The sequence below is a fragment of the Vanrija albida genome (assembly GCF_041260175.1).
Source record: "Vanrija albida strain AlHP1 chromosome Unknown contig_5, whole genome shotgun sequence".
Classification (NCBI taxonomy): domain Eukaryota; kingdom Fungi; phylum Basidiomycota; class Tremellomycetes; order Trichosporonales; family Trichosporonaceae; genus Vanrija; species Vanrija albida.
The window spans coordinates 336,889-357,330 of NW_027191424.1; the positions used below are offsets into that span (position 1 = coordinate 336,889).

At 67.2% G+C, this 20,442-nt stretch overlaps 9 protein-coding genes across 9 annotated transcripts; 2 read left to right on the forward strand and 7 right to left on the reverse strand.

Annotated features, from left to right (window-relative positions):
* Positions 1 to 91: 91 nt before the first annotated feature.
* Positions 92 to 2,033, forward strand: TFC1 (tau 95 subunit of transcription factor TFIIIC; the record flags this gene model as incomplete). Its single annotated transcript, XM_069354703.1, has 8 exons — positions 92 to 554; positions 593 to 670; positions 707 to 869; positions 907 to 1,114; positions 1,152 to 1,231; positions 1,270 to 1,377; positions 1,423 to 1,590; positions 1,628 to 2,033. The coding sequence occupies 8 exons, from the start codon at positions 92 to 94 to the stop codon at positions 2,031 to 2,033; spliced, it is 1,674 nt and encodes a 557-aa protein (XP_069206774.1).
* A 2,922-nt stretch (positions 2,034 to 4,955) lies between these two features.
* On the forward strand, positions 4,956 to 7,465 carry Q8F55_006240 (uncharacterized protein; the record flags this gene model as incomplete). The annotated part of the gene is made up of 4 exons (XM_069354704.1): positions 4,956 to 4,975; positions 5,270 to 5,286; positions 5,417 to 5,563; positions 5,922 to 7,465. 4 exons carry the CDS (start codon positions 4,956 to 4,958, stop codon positions 7,463 to 7,465), a joined length of 1,728 nt encoding a protein of 575 aa, XP_069206775.1.
* A 594-nt stretch (positions 7,466 to 8,059) lies between these two features.
* Q8F55_006241 (uncharacterized protein) lies at positions 8,060 to 9,226 on the reverse strand (the record flags this gene model as incomplete). Its single annotated transcript, XM_069354705.1, has 4 exons — positions 8,060 to 8,257; positions 8,295 to 8,686; positions 8,723 to 9,114; positions 9,165 to 9,226. 4 exons carry the CDS (start codon positions 9,224 to 9,226, stop codon positions 8,060 to 8,062), a joined length of 1,044 nt encoding a protein of 347 aa, XP_069206776.1.
* A 570-nt stretch (positions 9,227 to 9,796) lies between these two features.
* Q8F55_006242 (uncharacterized protein) lies at positions 9,797 to 10,374 on the reverse strand (the record flags this gene model as incomplete). Its single annotated transcript, XM_069354706.1, has 3 exons — positions 9,797 to 9,895; positions 9,949 to 10,042; positions 10,205 to 10,374. The coding sequence occupies 3 exons, from the start codon at positions 10,372 to 10,374 to the stop codon at positions 9,797 to 9,799; spliced, it is 363 nt and encodes a 120-aa protein (XP_069206777.1).
* Positions 10,375 to 11,685: 1,311 nt separating this feature from the next.
* Q8F55_006243 (uncharacterized protein) lies at positions 11,686 to 12,104 on the reverse strand (the record flags this gene model as incomplete). Its single annotated transcript, XM_069354707.1, has 4 exons — positions 11,686 to 11,781; positions 11,815 to 11,903; positions 11,967 to 12,021; positions 12,054 to 12,104. 4 exons carry the CDS (start codon positions 12,102 to 12,104, stop codon positions 11,686 to 11,688), a joined length of 291 nt encoding a protein of 96 aa, XP_069206778.1.
* A 227-nt stretch (positions 12,105 to 12,331) lies between these two features.
* On the reverse strand, positions 12,332 to 12,757 carry Q8F55_006244 (uncharacterized protein; the record flags this gene model as incomplete). The annotated part of the gene is made up of 4 exons (XM_069354708.1): positions 12,332 to 12,424; positions 12,460 to 12,566; positions 12,608 to 12,662; positions 12,707 to 12,757. The coding sequence occupies 4 exons, from the start codon at positions 12,755 to 12,757 to the stop codon at positions 12,332 to 12,334; spliced, it is 306 nt and encodes a 101-aa protein (XP_069206779.1).
* An 859-nt stretch (positions 12,758 to 13,616) lies between these two features.
* Q8F55_006245 (uncharacterized protein) lies at positions 13,617 to 14,150 on the reverse strand (the record flags this gene model as incomplete). Its single annotated transcript, XM_069354709.1, has 4 exons — positions 13,617 to 13,775; positions 13,809 to 13,899; positions 13,933 to 14,000; positions 14,034 to 14,150. 4 exons carry the CDS (start codon positions 14,148 to 14,150, stop codon positions 13,617 to 13,619), a joined length of 435 nt encoding a protein of 144 aa, XP_069206780.1.
* Positions 14,151 to 15,945: 1,795 nt separating this feature from the next.
* Positions 15,946 to 16,653, reverse strand: Q8F55_006246 (uncharacterized protein; the record flags this gene model as incomplete). The annotated part of the gene is made up of 1 exon (XM_069354710.1): positions 15,946 to 16,653. One exon carries the CDS (start codon positions 16,651 to 16,653, stop codon positions 15,946 to 15,948), a length of 708 nt encoding a protein of 235 aa, XP_069206781.1.
* Positions 16,654 to 18,890: 2,237 nt separating this feature from the next.
* On the reverse strand, positions 18,891 to 19,448 carry Q8F55_006247 (uncharacterized protein; the record flags this gene model as incomplete). Its single annotated transcript, XM_069354711.1, has 1 exon — positions 18,891 to 19,448. One exon carries the CDS (start codon positions 19,446 to 19,448, stop codon positions 18,891 to 18,893), a length of 558 nt encoding a protein of 185 aa, XP_069206782.1.
* Positions 19,449 to 20,442: the final 994 nt, after the last annotated feature.

A 20,442-nucleotide genomic window follows, 5' to 3' on the forward strand; every position in this document is an offset into this window, starting at 1 on the left:
ACTTTTCCCGCCCGCCGCATTCCACTCTTGGCATTTGTGTTGACATCATTCACACAAACCCACCCACCATAACAATAATAGCCAGCCCGTCATGGACGAAGACGAGAATGGCCACTCGTCACCTCCAGCAGTCGACGATGCAGTCGACAGCGACGACAATGCGACCGCAGGGCCCTCGACTCAGTCCCTGCCAACAACATCATGGGGGGAGAAGCCGCTCCCTCGAGCAACCTACCGATCAATCGAGTACCCCGGGCCAGTAGCCTACCCCGACCTGATCCACAATGTCATCCGGCCGCTCGACATTGAGGAGTGCTTCAACGCCAACATTGCCGATGCACGCCAGCTCGAGATGCGCTACCGCGGCGCAGGTCCCGAAGCTGAACGCTCAGCCGTCCCGGTGCGCGGCACGCGCGTCGCGAGCCAGAAGATGCTCGTCAGGCTCACCAAGCGGAGGAAGAAGGCGCTCCCGGGGCAGACGCAACCGCCAGGCGGGGAAGGCGTCTTCACTGTCGATGTCATTGGGTCCATACCCCAGACTGTGCGGTTCAGGTGTAGGTCGAGGAAGGTGGCTCGGCAGCTCACGTCGCAGCAATGGCGGACTACCAGTTCACGCCAAACAAGGACACTTCAATCGCCGAGCTCACGCAAGCGCTGGACGAGCTGGACTGTGAGACTTGATCGTTTGCGCGGTACTAACGTACAGACCACACGATTCTGTCGTACAAGTTCCCTGGGCTCGACGAGGAGTTCATCGCGCCAACAGCACCAGGCGAGGATGGAGAGGCGCCGGCGTTCCCATTCCGATCCCTGCTCGAGCTGCAGCCGACACCAGTCGCAAGCAACCGTCACTTGCCGCCGAGCTTCACGTGGGTTGTCTCCACCTATGGCTCTAACACATCGCAGATACCGCAACAGCTCGCACGCTGTCGTTGAGAGGGTCTGGGACGACGAGACGGGAGCGTACAGGGACCGCCTGGTCAACAAGTCGCGCAAGAGCGGCTGGGCAATGGTCACCATTGGCTCGTCGCACCCCGTTCCCACTGAGCCTGAGGAGGGTATCCGCCAGCATCTGTCCAAGCTCGACAAGCGGATCCTCGACCGCCTTCACGAGGTGGGTGTGGCGTTGGGTCATGTTCTGACTCGCGTAGCTGTTCAATGAGCGGCCGGTGTGGATGCGCTACAGCCTGTTAGCCCAGTTCTCTGACGCCGATCGATACGAGATCGAGAGGTGGGTAGCCGCCGAGAAGAATTCAGCTCACTCTGCAGTAACAAAATGTACCTCCCAGCGGTCGCATTCACCTACGGAGCCGGGCCGTACTGGAAGACGCTCGTCCGCTGGGGCTACGACCCTTGCAACGACCCCGCGGCACACAAGTGAGCTAGACACGGCTTTTTGGACACCGCAAGCTGACCCGCCAGATACCAACGCGTGTACATCTACCTCGACGTCAAGCGCGGCAGGAACAATGTACTCAACGCGCCGCCCGAAGAGGTTGACGAGGAGGAATCCAAGCGCCCGTCGTTCTGGTGGGAGACGGAGCAGGACCGGCGCATTGCCGAGGGCCTGCGTCCGCCTATTGACAAGGCGTGAGTGGGAATGCCACGGCTGTGCTGACGACAACAGCAAGAGCTACGGCTTCGACGGCCAGGAGCTGCACCGCAACAAGCCCGACTACCAGCTGATTGACATTGTCGACCCGGTCATCCTGCCGTGGATCTACGACCCGATGAGCCTGCACGACACGTGTGATGTAAGTGAACGGTGCAGGTGTCGTGCTGATGCCCAGCCCCACAGCGGGTGGTATCGCAGATCGTCGTTTGAGCTCATCAAGATGCTGCTGCGCGCGCGATACTTGTACCTGCGCGACACGAACGAGCCGGCGCCCGAGTCGCAGTACCGCGACATTATCGACGCGTTTGAGCGTGCCATGGAGGAGGGCCAGGACGCCGAGGCGATCGAAGGGCTCATGCGGCGCATGGGTGCGCTCCGCCGCCAGCGCGAGCGCGAGCGGGGCACCGAGGGGGTGTAGGGAGGGGGGGTACGCCTAGGGGTCGGCGAGGCGGCGGGTTGGATCGAGCGGAGCGGGGTCCGCCCCGCGTCGGCACTCCCTGCGCGGCGTGTTGACGGCGGGGTAACGCGGCGGCGCGCGCCGGCGCCTGTTGTAGCATAGATGTACAGCGGATATGGGCCCCGTGGTGCTGTGTGCGCCGAGGGAGTGGGGGTTGCCGAGGCGTGATCTACACGGGGCCCGCTGGACGACACTTGAGACACTGCGGGGTGAGGTACGGGCGTGGGGAGGATGGGTGCGTTCCTCGTCCAACTCATCGTGACGTGCGCGGTGGCTCACTTGCTCACGCTTGCTCACTGGCCGCTACGAGCTCGAGCTACCTTGACGACAGCACCACGCCGGAGCAGAGTGACAGGGCGAGGGGCAGCCCGCAACACGGCGACAGCCCAGCCATGCCGCGTTCCTCGGCGTGACACGCGTCGAGCACATGACCTCGGCGGTGGGCATGGGCCTGGCGTCACGCGTCGTCGTCTCGGAGTAGCTCGAGGCTGTCTTGGTCTGTGTAGCTCGAGTGTGTGGTGGAGGAGGGGGCGGGCTGGGGACGGACGGAGGAGACGAGTCCGGGCCCGGTGGGCAGGCGATAGCGCGACTAGCGCTGCCCCAACGTCCTGTTCTGTCGCGAGCGCGTTTGGGGCTCTAACTGTAATTGTGCGTGTCTGGGGCACACACGGCTGGAGGACAGCGCGTCTGGGGCACAGCTCGAACGAGCGCGTCTGGGGTGGTTGACGAATGAGGCCCCAGCAATTGAGCAAGACTGCGGGGTCCAATTCGACGACGTCGTCAATGAACGCATTATCATTGACGCGGGTCGCGGCTGCCCAAGGCGTCATCGCTGCCGCATCTTATCTGCCCCAAACCTGTTGGGGTTGGGGAGGGGGGGAATGCGGCCCCAGCCAGTGATCCAGTGAAGCGAGGCGCAGCAATGTCGCGTGAATCTCGCGGGATACGTTGCGTAAGTGGGAAGATGAGATCTGCCTGCGCGAGCTGAGCTGCTCTGCTCTGCTTAGTTCTGCCCTGCTCTGCGCTGCTCAGCTCAGCTCAGAACGGCGCTTGGCCCGAGCTGGTCGGGTGCAAGAGATGCCGCAATCCGCGGCAGCAAAGGCAACCTCGCCCGCCTCGTCGTCGATCCGCGTCAGCCAGCCCAACTGCCGCCGCCGCCGCCGCCACCGCCGCCGCCACAGCGCTGAAACTGCGCGGACGCGAGCAGGCGTGTCGGGTGCGCTGCGGCCGTCCCCGCCTGCTTCCTGTGCGTCGGGGCTCGCTGACCCGGGTTGCGGGTTGCGGGGTGCGCTGCGGCAGCGTCGGGCGAGTGGGTCGGCCGGTCGGGCTGGCGGGGTGGCGCCGCGCTCGGCCACGGCCACGCCCACATCCACGTCCCCGTCCACGGGCACGGCCATGTCCACGCCCACGCCCACCGACTCGCAACGGCGTGGCGCCGCGTCCACACAGTGCTGACGCGCTGACCTCACACGACCCTCACCGAATGCTGACCTCGACGCGGAGTGCCCTTGCTGACCTCACCGCGCTGCGACGCAGCACGCCGACCCACGCCGCCTGCTGACCTCACCGCGCGCCGTCGACGCCGCCGACGCTCGCTTGCGTCGCTCCGAGGGTGCTCGCGTGCATCCTCGCACTCTGCATTCGCCGCGACCCACGACCCCGGGGATACCGGGGACAACGGAGCCCAAGGGGGCAGCGGAGGGGGCGGGGAGCTCGGTCAGCGGGGAGCGCGCAGCGGCGCGGGGCGCGGGCGTGCTCCGCCGCCATGGTCCGGTGCGCCGCGGCCCCCCTTTGTGTTCCGGCGTCCACCGCGGTGCGGCCTGCGTGTGGAAATAGCCTGCGGCGCGCAGCGTATGCCAAATCGCAGCAGAGTGGACATGTGCTAGCCGGCTGCAGCCGCTCCCTGTTTGCCCTTCCCCTCCCCCGCCCCCTGAGATTCACGTGTGGCCATCGATCTGCCGACTATCGCCCTGGAATGCAGCGCTCTCGCTTGCTGACACGGGTTGCGCGGGCAGAGAGGGGAAGAGCCAAGAGAAGGACGACGACGACGGCTGACGACGAAGGGGTGTCCGCGTTCGGGTTGTGTTCAGGGGCGGGCGACAACTGTCATGCGCGACTTCTTTGCGGCTCGCTCGCCTCGCGCCTCGTCTCTTGTCATTTTTTAGTTCGGTCGCGCGGCACGTGAACAATCGGTATGTTGTAGAGCTCGGCTGGCTGCATGCGGGGTGGTCACTTGTGCGACGATGCGACAGTGTTTGGTGCCTCGGGTGTGTGGTGCGTGTGATCGCTGAGTCGCGCTCGCTGCCTGCTGCGGTCGCCCGATGCGGCTGGCGCCTGCGCCGTTGTTTACGGCGCTGGCTTCAGTCTGCCGCAAGCGCTCGCCGCTGTGGCGTCGCGTCGGTCGTCTCGATTTGGGATTCTTGAATAGGACCTCGGGTTGAATGTCGCCGCGTCAAAAGTGACCGGGGTGGTCTGCGGCAACTCGCCAAACTCTCACAGGGTTTCCCCCCTCTGCCCACTATTTTCGTATTCCTCGACTCTTGTCTGGGCAGGCCGATCGGGGAAAAAGACGTCGAGAGAGGGCAGGAGCCAGCCAGTAGGAAAGCAAGCAAGCGTCGAACCGGACCAAGTGTGCGGAGAAGGCTCGAGGTTGCCTGCTGCAGCCGTGCCTTGGCCCAGCAAACCCAGGGACGACCTTCCGCTCCCGAACCGACGGGCTCTCAGCTGACCTCGCAAAGAGCCCCAGGTGGCGGCCCACATGTTCACTTGTCAGACGACGGGGCTAACGGCTGGGGTCCCAACAGAGCTGACAGAGTGACTCGGGTGTAGCGGCGCGCCGCTGGGCCACCCCACCCTTCCTTCTCACTCGCCTCGCCCGCAAACATGCCGCCCTCGTCCCCCGCGTGATGCCTCGATCCTGGTCCTGCTCCTGCTCCCTTGCCGCTTGCCGCCTGCTGACTGACGCATGGAGACGACGCTTTGCCTGTTGCCGTGCCCCCCTGCCCCGCGCCCTGCTGTCCGGGAATGGAATGGTGACCCGGACGCGGCGGCGGCGGCGGCACCTCGTCTAGCGCAGTTTTGCCCCGCTTGCTGACCTTCCTCGCGCCAGCCACTGTTGTGCATGAACATATAAAGCCTGGTCTGCTGACTGGTGCCCCCCTCGTGCTCCATCCCTCACTACTAAACTACACTACCAGCCCCACATCAATCAACAGTGAGTAGAGTGTGGCCGGGAGGGCAGTGGGTAGTGGGCCGTCGGTCGTCGACCGTCGCCGCCACCACTGCCCCTCACCCAACCCACCGCCACCCTCCCCTTCCCCCTTCGCTGTCGCTCACACTCCCAGTGGGTGGTTCTGCTGGATCAGACATCGCCGCCCACGCTCCGGCCACCGACGTCGACCATGACCGCGTCGAGGCCCCCGTCACCTTCAAGGCCTACATGGCCTGCGCCTTTGCCTCGTTCGGTGGCATCTTCTTCGGTTTCGACTCTGGTGAGTGGCTTGGCTTGGCTGGTAAACCGGCTCCATCATGAGACAAGATCTCGGGCGGACGGCTGTAGGCGGGGCGGGACTGGGTCGCAGGGGTGGGCAGCGACGGCTCGCCCGGCTCGCCCACCTGACGTATTGGCGTCTCACGTGGGGGTCTCGGCTACGCCGCAGCGGCAATGTCGGGCGCGGTCGTACAGATCGGACCTTGCTCGCTTGCAAGGCATGCCCGTCGCCGCCCACACCCCGCCCACCCCGCCCACCCCGCCCCCTTCGCTTCCATCAGCCTCCGTCCACCGTCCACAGCCGCGCCCCCCCCCCCCCCCGCCCAGTGGCACCGAGGCATGTGGCTCACACGCTCCAGGTTACATCAGCGGTGTGCTTGGCATGAAGTATGTCATCTCGCTCTACACCGGCCTCCCTATCCCCGGCCCCAACGCCTCGCAGGCGGAGAAGGACGCGTTTGTCCTCCCCTCGTCGCGCAACTCGCTCATCGTCTCGATCCTCTCGGCTGGTACCTTCTTCGGCGCTATCATTGCTGGTGACCTCGCCGACTATGTCGGTCGTCGCACTACCATCATTGCTGGCTGTGGCATCTTCATCATCGGCATCATCCTCCAGGTCGCCTCGCATGGCTGGCAGCTCCTCGTGGCCGGCCGTCTCGTCGCCGGCTTCGGTGTCGGTTTCGTGTCGGCAATCATCATCCTGTACATGTCCGAGATCGCCCCCCGCAAGGTGCGCGGTGCCCTCGTCTCGGGCTACCAGTTCTGCATCACGATCGGTCTGCTCCTGGCGTCGTGTGTCAACTACGCCACCGAGAACCGCCGCGACACTGGCTCGTACCGCATCCCCATTGCCATCCAGTTCGCCTGGGCGCTCATCCTCGCCGGTGGTCTCTTCCTCCTGCCCGAGTCGCCGCGTTACTTTGTCAAGAAGGGCCGTACCGACCAGGCTGCCAGTGCCCTCGCCCGCATCCGCGGCCAGCCCGAGGACTCGACCTACATCCAGGAGGAGCTCGCCGAGATTGTCGCCAACCACGAGTACGAGAAGCAGCTCATCCCCTCGGAGACGTACTGGTCGTCGTGGAAGGCCTGCTTCACCGGTGGTCTCCGTCGCCCCAACTCGAACCTCCGCCTTACCATCCTCGGCACGTCGATGCAGATGATGCAGCAGTGGACCGGTGTCAACTTCATCTTCTACTTCGGCACCGTCTTCTTCCAGTCGCTCGGCACCATCCAGAACGCCTTCCTCATCTCGCTCATCACCACGCTCGTCAACGTCTGCTCGACCCCTCTGTCGTTCTGGACCATTGAGCGCTTCGGTCGTCGCCCTCTGCTCATCTGGGGTGCCCTCGGCATGCTTATCTGCGAGTTCATTGTCGGCATCATCGGCACTGCCAAGCCCAACGACACCACCGTCGCCAAGGTCCAGATTGCCTTCATCTGTATCTACATCTTCTTCTTCGCCTCGACCTGGGGTCCCGGCGCGTGGGTCGTCATTGGCGAGATCTTCCCCATCCCCATCCGCTCGCGCGGTGTTGGTCTCTCGACCGCGTCCAACTGGCTCTGGAACTGCATCATCGCCGTCATCACCCCCTACCTCGTCGGCAAGGACAAGGGCAACCTCGGCTCCAAGGTCTTCTTCCTGTGGGGCGCCCTCTGCACCTGCTGCTTCGTCTACGCCTACTTCCTCGTGTGGGAGACCAAGGGTCTTACCCTCGAGCAGGTTGACCGCATGATGGAGGAGGTTGGTTCGCCCCGCCACTCGCCTGGCTGGAAGCCCACGTCGCGCTACGCCCACGGCGTCGCCGGCGACGAGAAGGCCTCGGCGCCTATCCAGAAGGAGGTTGCTGGTGGCGACTACGCCGGTGCGGGCATGTACGTGCCCGGCGGTGGTGGTGCTGTCTAAGTTAGTCTTGGTAGTACAAATGTCTCGTGTAGGCTGTGTGGCCAATGCAATTTAATATGTCAAGTGTGGGCGGGGGCGGGGGAGTGGCAGTTGGCGGTGGTGGGGTGGCTCTTGTGACTGAGCAGTATCGAAGTCCGTCGTCAGGCGCCGGCTCGGATCCGCCCCGCCGCCCAGCATGCCTCGCGCGCACGCCCATGCCAGATGCGCACCCCATACCACCCCGCGGCGTCGAGAGGCAAAGAGGAGCGAGCCGCGGCAAGCGGGCATGGATGGCCGCTAGCGCGCGGCCCGGGATCTTGCGCACGGCGATAACGACGAGATAAGCGCTGCCGGCGGCGGGCTGGCGGGCTGGCGGAGGACAGATAGGCGATAGCGCCGGAAGTGGGGCGGTGACACGGGTCGGTCGTCGTCGGCGGGTGGCAGGGAGGCCAAGTGGGGCGGGTCAGCGGCAGCGAGTGGGTCAGCGGCAGCGAGTGGGTCAGCGGCAGCGAGTGGGTCAGTGGCAGCGTGGGTCAGCGTGGTGGTGTCAGCAGGTGAGTGGGCGTGCCGCGGGCTCCTCGGCATCGGTGCATGTGATAGCTGCGGCGTCTCAGGCTAGATGCCGAGGGTCGTGCGGATGGCGTCAAAGGTCTCGCGGATAGACTGGTCGCGCTGGCGGTACTCGAGGCCCAGCACGCGCGCGGCCTTGGCGCCGTCGTACACGACGCTGCTGGCGGCGAGGGAGGCGCGGTACGCGGGGTCGGGGTTGCCCTTGTTAACGCCGTCGGCGAGGCCCTGCAGCGAGCCGGCGACCTGGGGCGTGAGCTCGCGCCACCGCAGTGCGACTTACCACTGCAAAGTCGTTGCCGAAGAGCGTGTCGGCGCCGAGGATGAAGCGCTCGCCCGCGGCCCCTGGGAGCTGCAGCGAGCTGACAATGGCCGCCGCAACATCGCGCACGTCGACAAAGTTGTCGAACGACTGGCCCAGGGCCGCGTCCGGGATCCCCGCCTGGAGGAAGGGCACGACCATGGCGATGGGGCCGGACACGGCGCCGGCGGCCGCGAAGCCGGACGGCGGGCCGACGCAGTACGTCGGGATGAGGGCGACGCCGTCCCACGCGGCGTGGGCGGCGCCGGCCCAGAACGCGCGCTCGGCGGCAATCTTGGAGGCAGAGTACTTGTAGTTCGGGGCCGCGGCCGCGCCCTGCTGCTCGCAGACGTCGAGGGCTTCCGTGTTCCAGTCTACCGGTCAGCGCCGGCGAGAGGGGGGCGACTCACCGGCCTCGGTGTAAGTGACGGGCTCGGGGACGGCGCCCTTCCCGACCGTAGCCACCGCGCCGACAGAGCTCATCTGCACGATACGCTGCACGCCCGGCGCGAACTTGGCGACCGAGGCGAGCAGGTGCGTGACCCCGTCGACGGCGGGCTGGACGATGACGCTCGGCGCGCCGGGTGTGGCCAGGTCGGTCGGCGAGGCGAGGTGCACCACGCCCTGTGCGCCGACCACCGCCGCGTCGTACGCCGTCGGCACGCTCATGTCCGGCACGAGGGTGTAGCTGATCCTCGAGGCGTGCTGGGGGAACGAGGAGCGCAGGTGCTCGCCCTTTGCGGCGCTGCGGACCGCCGCGCGCACGCTGAACCCGGCGTCGAGGAGGGCACCGACCGTGTGGCTGGGCTGGTCAGCGGCTGGATGGGCTTAGCCAACGGGAGGGAGACGCACGTGCCCATGAAGCCGGAGGCGCCGGTGACGAGGATGAGGGAGGAGGGCGGGAGGGCGGGCATGGTGGGGTTGCTGGGCTGCTGGGAGGAGGTGAGTCGAGTGAGTGAAGTCAGCTGCCACTCCCCCCCGCTGCCTTTTATGCACGCCGCGCCGCACCTCCAGCCCCCCCCCCCCCCATCAGTCATGATGACACACGATGAGAAAGCGAGGCCACTCAAGGCCGGTGGACACGACACACGACGACCGATGACGGCGCTATCTGCCCCCCGGGGCCAGGCACGCCACTGCCCACACCGGCCGGCCGTCGGGCATGGACCACTGATAAAAAAAGTCGGCCTGCCCGTCGCCGTCGGCGAGGCCTGCTTCTACCCCCCAGCGTTGGGCGATACGAGCTTCTTCCCCCCCTCTGCAGGCGTGCACACGCTGCTGTCGGTGTCTTCGGCTGCGTCCGGCTGTGTCTCGGTTGCTGCGGCGAGCTGCGGCTATGCTGGCGTCGGCGACACGTGCCTTCGACTCAACGGACCCCGCCTGGCCACGCTCCACTGCGCGACGCACAACTGCATGCTCGCTGCTACCTGCTGCTGCTCGCTACTACCTACTGCTGCCCACTACCCCATCGTAGTGCTTGGACGCTACCACTGCCCCGGGTTGACGCTCGCCTCGGCCTGCTCAATCGCGTGGCGCTTGGCCTTCTCGCGGTCGAGGAAGTCGAGGCCCTTGGTCTCAAACTCCTGCGGGGTGTTAGCGGGGCGTGCGGGCGACGGGATGGGCACCGGGTACGTACGCGGTCGATGAAGGCGCCGGCAAAGCCAGCGAGCAGCGCCTTGGCCGTCGCGTGCGACTGGGGCTGGCCGTTGGCCGCGAGGTGGTTCTCGTAACTGGGGGTGGGTGTGAGTGGTGGTCAAGCTTGGTCCTATCTTCCTGGCCTTCCCTCCGCCTGCTCCACGTGGATGGGCTTCCCCGCCCACTCCCCCCCTGCGCGAGCAAGACGTCGCCCGCCCACCCACGCCCCGCTCGCTCCGCTCGCAGGCAGTACTCACGCCTTGGCCGCGGCAAACGCAGCAGCACCGCCAATCAGCTCGTGCGACAGCCTGGCCTCGTGCTCGGGGTGCTCGGGCTGGGCGTCAGCGGCGTCTCTTGGAGGAGGACCTACGTTGCCGTACTGCTCGTAGTTCTGCGCCGCGCGCTCAAAGCTCTGGAAGTCGGCCATTGTGTGGGGGTGGGTGGGGGTGGTTGGTGAGGTTGAGATGAGGAAGGAGGTGCTGGGCGTCGAGACGGGCAGACCAGCTTAAGTATGCCAGCGCGACGCTGGCGTCTACACGCCCGCCGACACACCCGCCGACGTCCTCCACGCCCTTTCCTTGCTGTGCACGTCGAGCAAGTCCAGAGCCAGGCGCGACACTGCACGCCGAGAATAGCCACACTCCCTACACCCGGCGCAGCTAAATCGGGAAGCGCAGCACCAGTGTCACCAATTGTGCGCGCCGGCGCGTCGGTCGGCGCGGTCGGCAGCAGCGCGTCGCGTGGCCCTCGCTTGGCCCGTCTCATTAATGCCTCTGCCGATGCCGCTGCGCCTGAACGGAGTAAAGTCTGGGCGGCAATGCGCAGCGGCGACGGCGACGAGGCAGTGCGCGCCGACGTGATCGCGACGCACCCCTGCCCTGCCCGCGGCGCTTCCCTGCCACTAAAAATAGACGCGACGGGGTGAGCAATCTAATCGCTGCGTGTGTGCGTGTCGTCGTCGAGCCTGCTCGCATCGACGTTGGTGACAGTCATGCTGATGAGCAAGAGCACGCAGGCGACAGCGAGTGATGGGTGCGCCTCGGCGCAGTGCTGGCAGCGTCGACGCCGCCCCGCCCCGCCCCCGATTCCTCCGCCACGCCACGGGCGCAAGTGGCATGCTCGCCCGCGTCGTCGACATTGTGAGGCGTCGCGTCGCCGTCGTGTGCTTCGCTCTCCACTATGCCATCTCGTGACGTCATCAACGCAGGCTGGCTTCCGGCGTCGCGGCCGCGACGATGCAGACGCGGGGGTTGAGCAGCACCGGTCAGTGAGGCAGCGCGGAGCGCGAAGCACCATCCAGCGTCCACGCGGCGGCGCTGCCGCTCCGCCGAACCAACGTGGCATCCATCGCCCCTCTCTGCAGACACCACCTCCGCCTACGCCGCGGCACGTTCTCAACAGCCACGCTCGGCGCCACGGCCCACCCAGCCGAGGTTGGTCTCGCTCGTGTCTTGGGCGGGATGCGGGCAGCGGTGGTGGCGGAGGTGCCATCATGGGTGCCACGGGGCACGGTGGCCGGTACACGTGCGCACCGTGTGAGTGGGTCAGTCAGTCGTGGCCGCCTGGCGCGTGGTCGCGCGCAGTGTCGTCTTGGACTCGCCGCCCTCGCCATGAGTGCGGCCTGCGGCCATACAGGTGGCAGCTAGCAGCGAGCAGCGGCAGCTCGCAGCTGGGCAGCCCCTCCCTAAGGCATGACCCAACCGCCCCACCCCAGCCGGCACAAGCCCTCATGCATCCACTACTTGGTCTTGTCGATCCCCTCGTTCGTCTTCTTGGCCGCGGCCGCGGCCACAGCCTTGCGGTCGAGCCACCCGATCTGGTTGGCGATGAATTCCTGTCTGTCAGCCCCGCCGCGACACACACCCACGCGCTCGGTGATGCCGTCGACAATCTCGGCCACCACGGCGTCCTGCTTGCCCGGCTCGCCCGCGCGCTCGGCGTACGTCGTGATGGCCTCTGGCGGGTCAGCCTGCCCCCCAACAACGACAACAGCACCCCCCGGCCCAGCCCAGCACCCACCATACGCGATCGCGTCGGACAGCAGCTCCTGCGACAGGTTGCCCTGGCTCACGTCCTGCCGTCAGCTTTGCCCCCCACCGCACCCACCCCCCCGAGCCGCTTGTACTCGTCGTACTGTCTGTGGTACTTCTCTGCCATGGTGTCTGTGGTGGTGGTGGATGGTGAGGTGGATGCGAAGATGAAACAAGCGGGTTGGGTGCTTCGTGCGAACTGCTGTCCCGCTGGGCTGATGACGACGACGCTGGATGACGGCATGGCCAAGTGACACTGGGGCTGCTGTACAAAATCAAGCTCGAGGCGACCGGACAACCCGAGCACTCGCCGGGGCTACCCATGCCTCGATGCATGCCTCGCTACGGCCCCCCCTACACCACCTTCTCCGCCCGCTCGACGTTGCTCACGGTCGCCTCAACCACCGCCTTCTTGTCGAGAAAGTACAGGTTCTTGGCGGTAAACTCCTGCCTCGTCAGCCGCGCCCAGCGCGCCAACCCACCCGGTCGACAATCGGGCCCACGATCCCCCGGATGACCTTGTCGCGCTTGGACACGCTCCCGTGCTTGCCATTGTGGGCAGTGTACGCCTCGTACTCTTTCGCCGCCACTGGGGTGTCAGGTGGCTCGCCTGCTGCAAAAGCCACTCACAGTACGACAGGGCGTTGGCCGTGTCGTGGTTGGTGAGGTTGAGCTCGCGGTCTCGCTGCAGGCGTGAGCAGGGGCGGCTGGGGTGAGGGGGCAGCTCACCACCGACGAGCGCTCAAACGTGTCGTACTTGTCCTTGTACTGGTCTGCCATGTTGCCTGGGGGGCGGTGGCCCACCGCGGCCGGGTTATCTATGTCGAGTGGCCAGTGGGCGCCGGCTCGCCCTGATCGCGCGACATGACACCATTGGCACAGGCACGCGGCTGGGCGCTGAAACAGTGCTGCTGGGTGCAGCCGGTGCAGCTCGGGCAGAAGAGGACCGAGGGACGAGGGGCACGAGACACGGCCACGGCGACCTTATTTGGCCGTCGCGTCGTTTGGTCGTTTGACCAGGCCAAACCTACGCCAACTATCGTAGAGCGACACTATGCCGCCAAGCTGCCCACTGCACTAGTAATAGACGCACGCACGCACGCACGCACGCACGCACGCACGCACGCACGCACGCATGCATGCGGCAGACGAACCGAGCCGGCACCCGCACCGAGCCCGCCGGCCTGCTCGGGTCGGATCGACCGCCGCCTCGCCACGCCACGCGCCACGCCCAGCGAATCGCTGGCAGCGCGCATGACGCCATCTGCCCCGCCCGTGAGCCGAGCCGACGCCGAGGCCAAGTATCTGGATATACACGCACACGGCGCGGCGCGGCGCGGCGCGAGGACGAGCACGAGCGCTTGGCACGAGCGGGAAGGGGGGAGCGAGGCGGCACAGACCGCCCGATGCCGCCGGCAAGAGCGCCACGAAGATCCACTCAGCCTTCGACGACAAAGCTCGTGCCGACTGTTCGCGACTCGCGACACGACTTGACACCCTCCTCGACCGTCTCGACCTTCACCTCGGCTTCGCGACCGTCTTGTCAAGTAGGACGCACCCGATGACAGATGACGGATGACGGCATCGCTATGCTACAAAACGACCACTACTATGAGACTCTCGGCCGGCCCCTCCGCCACTACGCAAACAACGTCTCCGACACCCGGTTGAGCACCTTGCGCCGCGTGCCCACCAACGTGCTCCTATGCACCTTCTTCTCAACCTTGTCCACATTCTTGACCGTGTACTCTACCACCGTCTTCTTGTCGAGGTAGTACAGGTTGCGCTGGGTAAACTCCTGGCCGTCAGCAGAGCCTCCCCCGCCACCCACCCGCTCCACGATCGGCCCGACAATCTCGCGGATGATGCGGTCGCGCTGTGACACGCCGGGGCGCCGCGCGTCGGCAGTGTACAGCTTGTACCTGGTATCAGCTTGGCCTCGGGCCTGGGCCTACTCCTTGGCCGCGAGGTAGGTGAAGGCGCTGGCCGCGTCCGAGTTAGTCAGGTTGATCTCGTGCTCGCGCTTGTTGTCAGCTGCGGACGGTGGCAGACTCACCGGGCTCGTGGCCTCAAACTCCTCGTACTTGTCCCGAAAGCGGTCCTTGAGCTTCTGCGCCTTTTCGGACGGCGTCTCCGCCGACTTTTCCGACGACTTGTCCGAGAACGACAGCATGGTGGGTGGGGGGGGGGGGGGGTGGGGCGGCGCGTTCCTCCCCCCGAGCATTATCTATCCCCAGGGGGCACAAGCAGCACCGGCGCAAGCAGCTGCACCGGCGTCGCGGTCCATCGCGCGACATTGCACCATTGGACGAGGCCGCCGTGGTGGAGAGCGCAGCTTGATGAGGGGCGACGAGGTCCGGCACACGGAGTCGTCGTCGCGCGTCGCTGCCAAAGTCAACTGGGCCAGTCGACCGACGGCCGGCCGTGGTAGCACCACCACCCCGCAGCAGCCCTCTGCGCTGTCCTAGACGTCAGACCGGTGAGGACCTGCAGCCTGGCGACAGCCACCCAAGCCGGCGCCAGCCTCACCCGCCGGCCGAGTCGCCCAGCGGGTGACGCCACACCCCGTGGCGATGGTGACAACCGCGACATTGCATCAGGACGCATGACGCTGTATGGGGAGTATGACGGCGTCGTGCACACGTACGGCAGGGCGAGTCCGAGCAGACGGCAGAGATAAAAGCAGAACGCCAGGGCAGAGGCACACGCGGCACTGGCATGCCGCCGGCAATCACGCCTTGTCAGCCGCGGCCGCGCCCGCAACCTCGTCATGCAACTGACGTCCAGTCGGGTCGACAGTGGCCCGGCAGCAGCGGGTCGCGAGGCGGCGGTGGGGTCGGCGCTGGCGGTAGCCTCACGAGGCGGCTGCCGGCGGCGTGGCCGGGCTGGGTGGCAGCGGCGGCGCCGTCAGCCTGCCCAAGCTCACAACGCCGCTCAGTCGCCCGCGCCCTCTGCACCGAGGGCGAGGAGACGCAGAAGACGGGCGGGATTCGACCTGCCTCGCGCTGCTCAACACGAAGAGCGCCGCGTATCCGTGTATCCGGGGCGACCGGCGAGCTAGCACTCGGCGCCATCGAGCCTGCAGCCCGGAATAGCCGTGGCGCTGAGCAAGTGGACTTGGCACGAGGCGACTCGCGCGACTTGCACTCAGCCCATCGGCGTCGGCAATCTTGTCGCCGGAGTCGCCCTGCGAGCCTACGCCGAGCTCGCTCGCGTGCGCTGCGGCGGCGCCGCCCGTCCTGGGCTGCCGGCACTCGGCCCTGTGGCGCCGTGGCCACCGCCACGCCCTGCCTCGGGCGACGGGCGGAAGCGGCCAGGGCTTGCAAGTCTGCGCTGCCCGACTCGCGCGTCGGCGACTGATGCAGACAGAGCAATGTACGCCACGCCATGTCGCCGTGACGGTCGCGCGACGACCACCCCCCCACGCACACGCACACGCCGGTCACACTTACGGCACGCACGATTCAATGCGGGCCGTCGGCGCACCCGTTGCTGTCGTGCACATTGACGCGTGACAAGATCGATCCGGCGCCTGCATCAATTCGGATGGGGCTGCACGCTGGGAAACATGGCTCGCGCCACGATGAGACACGGTGGTGACTGGTGACTGACTTCCCCACGCCGACTGGCCGACCGTTCGCCGCCCCACAACCACCAATTCTACTCCATACAATGCCATCGAGGCTAGTCTAGTACAATATCTGTCTGTCTGTCTGTCCCCGCAGAGTCCATGGAATACAATGACGACAGCGCTAGGCTGTGGGAATGTTGCGTGGGGATGGTGTCACGGCGCGTGTGAGGTACATTGGGGCACGGGCGGCGCGTGCTTGACAACTGCGGTACGCGGTACGCGCAGATAGGGTGGGTGGGGTGGGGTTCGGCGTAGGCTCCAAGGTCGGGCGGCGTCGTCGCGACAAGCACAGCGGGCACAGCGAGCACAGCTCGCGTCGTCGATGCTTGGGCACCGCTCACAGCGTCGTCGAGCGCTGGCTGCCGCGCTTGAAGAGGCCGAGGGCGGCCTTGAACCCTGGCGGGCGCGAGATGGAGCCCATCGAGCGGGGCTGCCGCCGTGCTGCTGGCTTTGTCGGCGACGGCGCCGGCCCAGCCTCAGCTAGTGTAGGCAGCGCCTGGCTGAGCGGGCGCGGCACCTCGTTGCTGCGGCGCGCGCGCGCCCCCGAGACGACCTTGAACCCGTGGCCCGCGCTGGACGGGGAGCTGTCCGACTCGGGCGAGGCCGAGCGGAACATGGCGCTGTACTCGCTCTGCGGGGACGCCGAGGCGCCCGAATCCGAGGGCGAGGGCAGGGGCAGGGGCGGGGAGAGGTCGTCGGTCGTGCCGTAGCACGCGGAGAGGGGCGCCGGGGTCGTGATGACGAGCGCCGACACGCGGCGGCGGGACGCGAGCGGCGTGAGCGTCGGGAGGGGCGCGGCGGGCTTGCGCTCGTCTGTTGACCCCAGCGCGGCGGTGAGCAGGGCCTCGGGGTCGAGCTCGCCCGTTGGGCGGGCGGCGGCGGCGGCGCGCAGCTGCTCGAGCAGGATGGCCTGGCACGGCGGCGAGAGGGGCGGGGTCTGGCACTGGGCCGGCTCGTCGTCGCCCGCTGCGAGGTCGAACATGAGCGTGCTGAGCGGCGAGTAGGGCGACTGCGGCCGTGGTGGTGGTGGTGCTAGTGCTGCCATTGTGGTGGTGGTGATTGCGAAGAGGAGTCGCGGCGCCGATTCTAATATCGCTGCTGTCCATCGACTCGCCATGCACCGCTCGCCTCGCCGGATCACGACCACCCCGATTTTTCAGCCCAGCTCGAGCCGCGCGTGGCCGCAAGCAGCGACTACCCCAGAGTCGAGGGCGCCGCCCGCAGGGACTCAGGGAACACTCAGGGCACTAGCAAGTTCGAGAACGCAATGGCCCAGGCGGCCCGTGCGCGGCAGGCAAGGCGCGGGACCCGAGCCCAGCGGCAAGGGGAGGGGCAGTCCTCGTTTCAGGGGCGCCTGCTGGCGGCATATTCTGGGCCTGTCGGCCGGGCTTGGGCGGCGGGCGGTGGAACCCCCCGCGTCAGCTGCCCACCCTCCCCGCGTCGCCTTCGGCGTCTTACGGCAGCTGACGCCGTTGCCAACTGCAGAGCTTGGCTGATGCGGTTGGCGCTTGGCTTACGCTGCGGCCGTTGCGGGGGTTGTCGGTGGGCGGGCGGGCGATGCGCTGGCGCGTGCGTTGGATCGTTGGAGTAACGCTGGCAACGCCACGCCAAGTTGGAATACCTCGCCACGCGTTGGCCATGGCCGCCGCGGCGGCCGTGGGCAGCATTTCAATTCGAATCCAACGCGCTAGGCTGGGCGGGCTGGGGTGAGACTTGTCGCACTGCTAGCCCGTTCCAACGGCGACGTGCAGCGTCGTCACGTGCCCGCATGCAGCAGGTGCAACGCGCCTATGGACGCGCGAGCCAGGGGGAGATGTGTGGGGGGGTGTGGGCGGGCGTGTGCGTGCAGGTCGTAGTGAGGCGTGCAGAGGGCTACGGTTGCAGACCTCCGCGGGTGATGTTACGCCGACGCGTGTGTACGAGAGCGGGCAGCGCGGGCAGTTTTCACGCCCGCCCGCCCGGCGCAGCGCGCAGTACGAGATGCCGACGCGTCGGTACATTGCCGGGGACGTGGCGTCGACACCACGTCAGCCTACATGCACGCACGCGTCTGGCGTGGCGTCGGTGGGCTGCGACACCACGACAGCTCGACGCACTCGGCTTCACGCACTCGGCTTCACCGGCCTCACGCTGGCTCGCCCGCCAATGGCGCGTGGCGCAACACTACGCTCGCCTGCTCGCTCCTCGGCCACCGTCGCCGAGAAACCTCACGCGAGCGACTACCGACTACCACCCCTCGCGTTTCGAAGCGTCGTCTAGCGCTCGTGTTTGCATACATCGGGCGGGCGTGTTTGCATTCATAGTGCAGGCACAAACCGGCCAGCCGTGAGCCGGGCGACGGGCGACGGGCGACGCTGGTGACGGCGACTGACGCTTGCGACGAGGCCCCCGGAATTGATGCCCGGGGAGGCGGCCGCAAGAAACAAATGCAGTCAGACAGGTCTGAATCAATCGCGTCGTTGGTGGCACCGAGGCCGAGTCCGTGACCAGCCTTTGCAGCGCGGAGTAGATCGCCCGGCAACCCATGCAACTCAGTGGTAACGGTGGCGGCGACGCAGTGACACGGCAAGCATGAATGCGCCGCCGGCCGGCTGAAGCGAGATCTCAGTGCGACACGATCCTGCCAGATCCGCCGCCACGATCCACACCGCCCTTGAATCGATCCGGCGCGATCCGGCGCGATCCGCCGGCCGCCAAGCAGCAGTGCAACTTGCGCCGGCATCGAGGAGAACAATACCCCAGTCAGTGTGAACAAATACCGCAGCGTCGGCGTCAAGGCATACCGCAGCATCGGGAAATGCGAGCTCTGCCACCCACGCCCCGCCAAGCCGATGCAATCTCAGCACAGGCCACCGCCTTTGAGCCTGTGCGCGATCGCTCTCAGGCCGCCACGCACACGCCGGCGTGACTGCCTGGTGACTGCGCCGTGGGCGAGTGGACGAGTCGAGTGGACGGTGGCGATGAGGTGGACGCCGGGGAAGGCGGCCGGGGAACGCAGGCCATGTGGCGGTGAGCATGGCCTTGCCCGCTCACAGCCGCCGCAGCCACAGTCGCCGCTGCACCGCTGCACCGCTGACGCACCGCCAATTCAACGCCGTGCATACACGACGGGGCGCCGCGGCGCATGCGAAAACATGTATGGATACACTGAAGCAAATGTCCTAAGCTGGGGGGGTTAGTTTGCGGCGGGGGCGTGTGGGCCGGGCACGCCCGAGCACTCACCCCGGATGTTACAATGAGGAGAAGGGAAGGTGGCTCGGCTGGCGTCGGCCGTCGACGACGCTACGCCCGGTACCAGTTGGGCACATGGCGGCGGCGGTACGATGCGTCGCTGTGCACGCCGTCGAGGTACGACCGGAGGAGGGCGAGCGCCTGCCGCTCTGAGAGGCGCGGGTCGGCCAGGCGCCCGATGACGGCCGTGAGGCCTGCGCTTCCAGTCGCCGGGGCCGCTCCGTCAGCGACAGCGGCATAGCTCTGGGCCAGGGCGAGCATGTGCGCGCGGCCTGGGGCGACGGTGCGCGGCGGGACTGGCGGGGGCGGCGGCGCCGGCCGAGAGGGGGCGAAGGCGGCGAGGTCGGCCTCGAGGGCGGGGAGGGCGGGCGGGCGGTCGAGCACGGGCGGGTGGTCGCTCAGCCGTGTGGGCGAGGGCGGCGCGCTGTCGACGAGCGAGCTGGTCCGCTTGGGGAGGGAGGAGACGGGCGGGGCGGCGTCGTCGCTGCTCGCGCTGCTCGCGCTGGAGATTGTGCTGGCCGCCGAGGAGGCCGAGCTGACGCGCTTGTGCGCGCCGTGGTGCTTGGTCACGCGGCGCTTGAGGCTCGAGAAGGCCGAGGGGGTGGACATGGTCGTGGGGGGCCGTCGACGTCGACTCGTGCTCTCGACCTTTATAGCGGGGGAGGTGGGAGGTGGTCGGGCAGCAGCAGCCGGTGGGCCTGATCACACACCATCTCATGTCGTCAGGGCGCGGCGCACATAGCGTAGTGGCGTGGCGTCAACGCCGCGCACAAGCACAGCGCACAGATCGGCCACGCCTTGGGGCGGCTGGGGCACCGGCTGCACGAGCTGCACCGGCCAGCGCCGTGGCATGGCAACCAGACAGATAAGCTGGGCGCGGCGGCGGGGGCGGCGGCTGGGGAGGCAGCTCACACAGCTTGGCTGGCCCAGCACTGTGGGTCGTGGCCACGCCCGCCCTGAACATTGCCATTGTCGTCATGAGGCGCATCGCCTATCTTGACGCCGTAAGGCGATTCATTCGCAGCAGCGGTGCCAGCATGGCAGCCGGCGTAGCCGGCTCGGCTGGCGGGCGTGGGACGGCGGCGAGCATGAGCCGGTGTGCTGCGTGCATGCGTGCATCGTCGGATCGGGCAAGCTTGCGCGCTGCTCGAGCTTGCACTGGAAGCTTCACTTGGAATCGCTTCTCGGCATCAGGCCCGCGTCGAGCTCGCGCTGATCTCCCGCCGCCCCAGCCCACATCACTGGCTCAGGAGGCGTCGTCCAATGTAGCTTAGCGCTGCGTCTCCTCCGCTGCGTGCACTCCGCCGCACGCTGCAGCTACACGCTCAGGGGTGGGCGTGGTGGCGTGAATAGCATGAATGGGCTTAGTGCATGCACCACCTGGTGCCCGGTGAGTGAGGGGGCCGAGTAAGACGGCATCACGTGACGCCAGTGCAAAGTGCCACAAGCCGCCACACTCGCACACTCGCGTCCGCGTCCACTTTTGCCACTCGCTTGCGTTTTTGCCCCCGCGCCAAGCCCCACTTGCTTCCGGTGTCGCCACTGACTCGCCTCGGGCCGTGCGCCGTGTGCTGCGCGACTCACCCTCCGCCGCTCCGCCCAT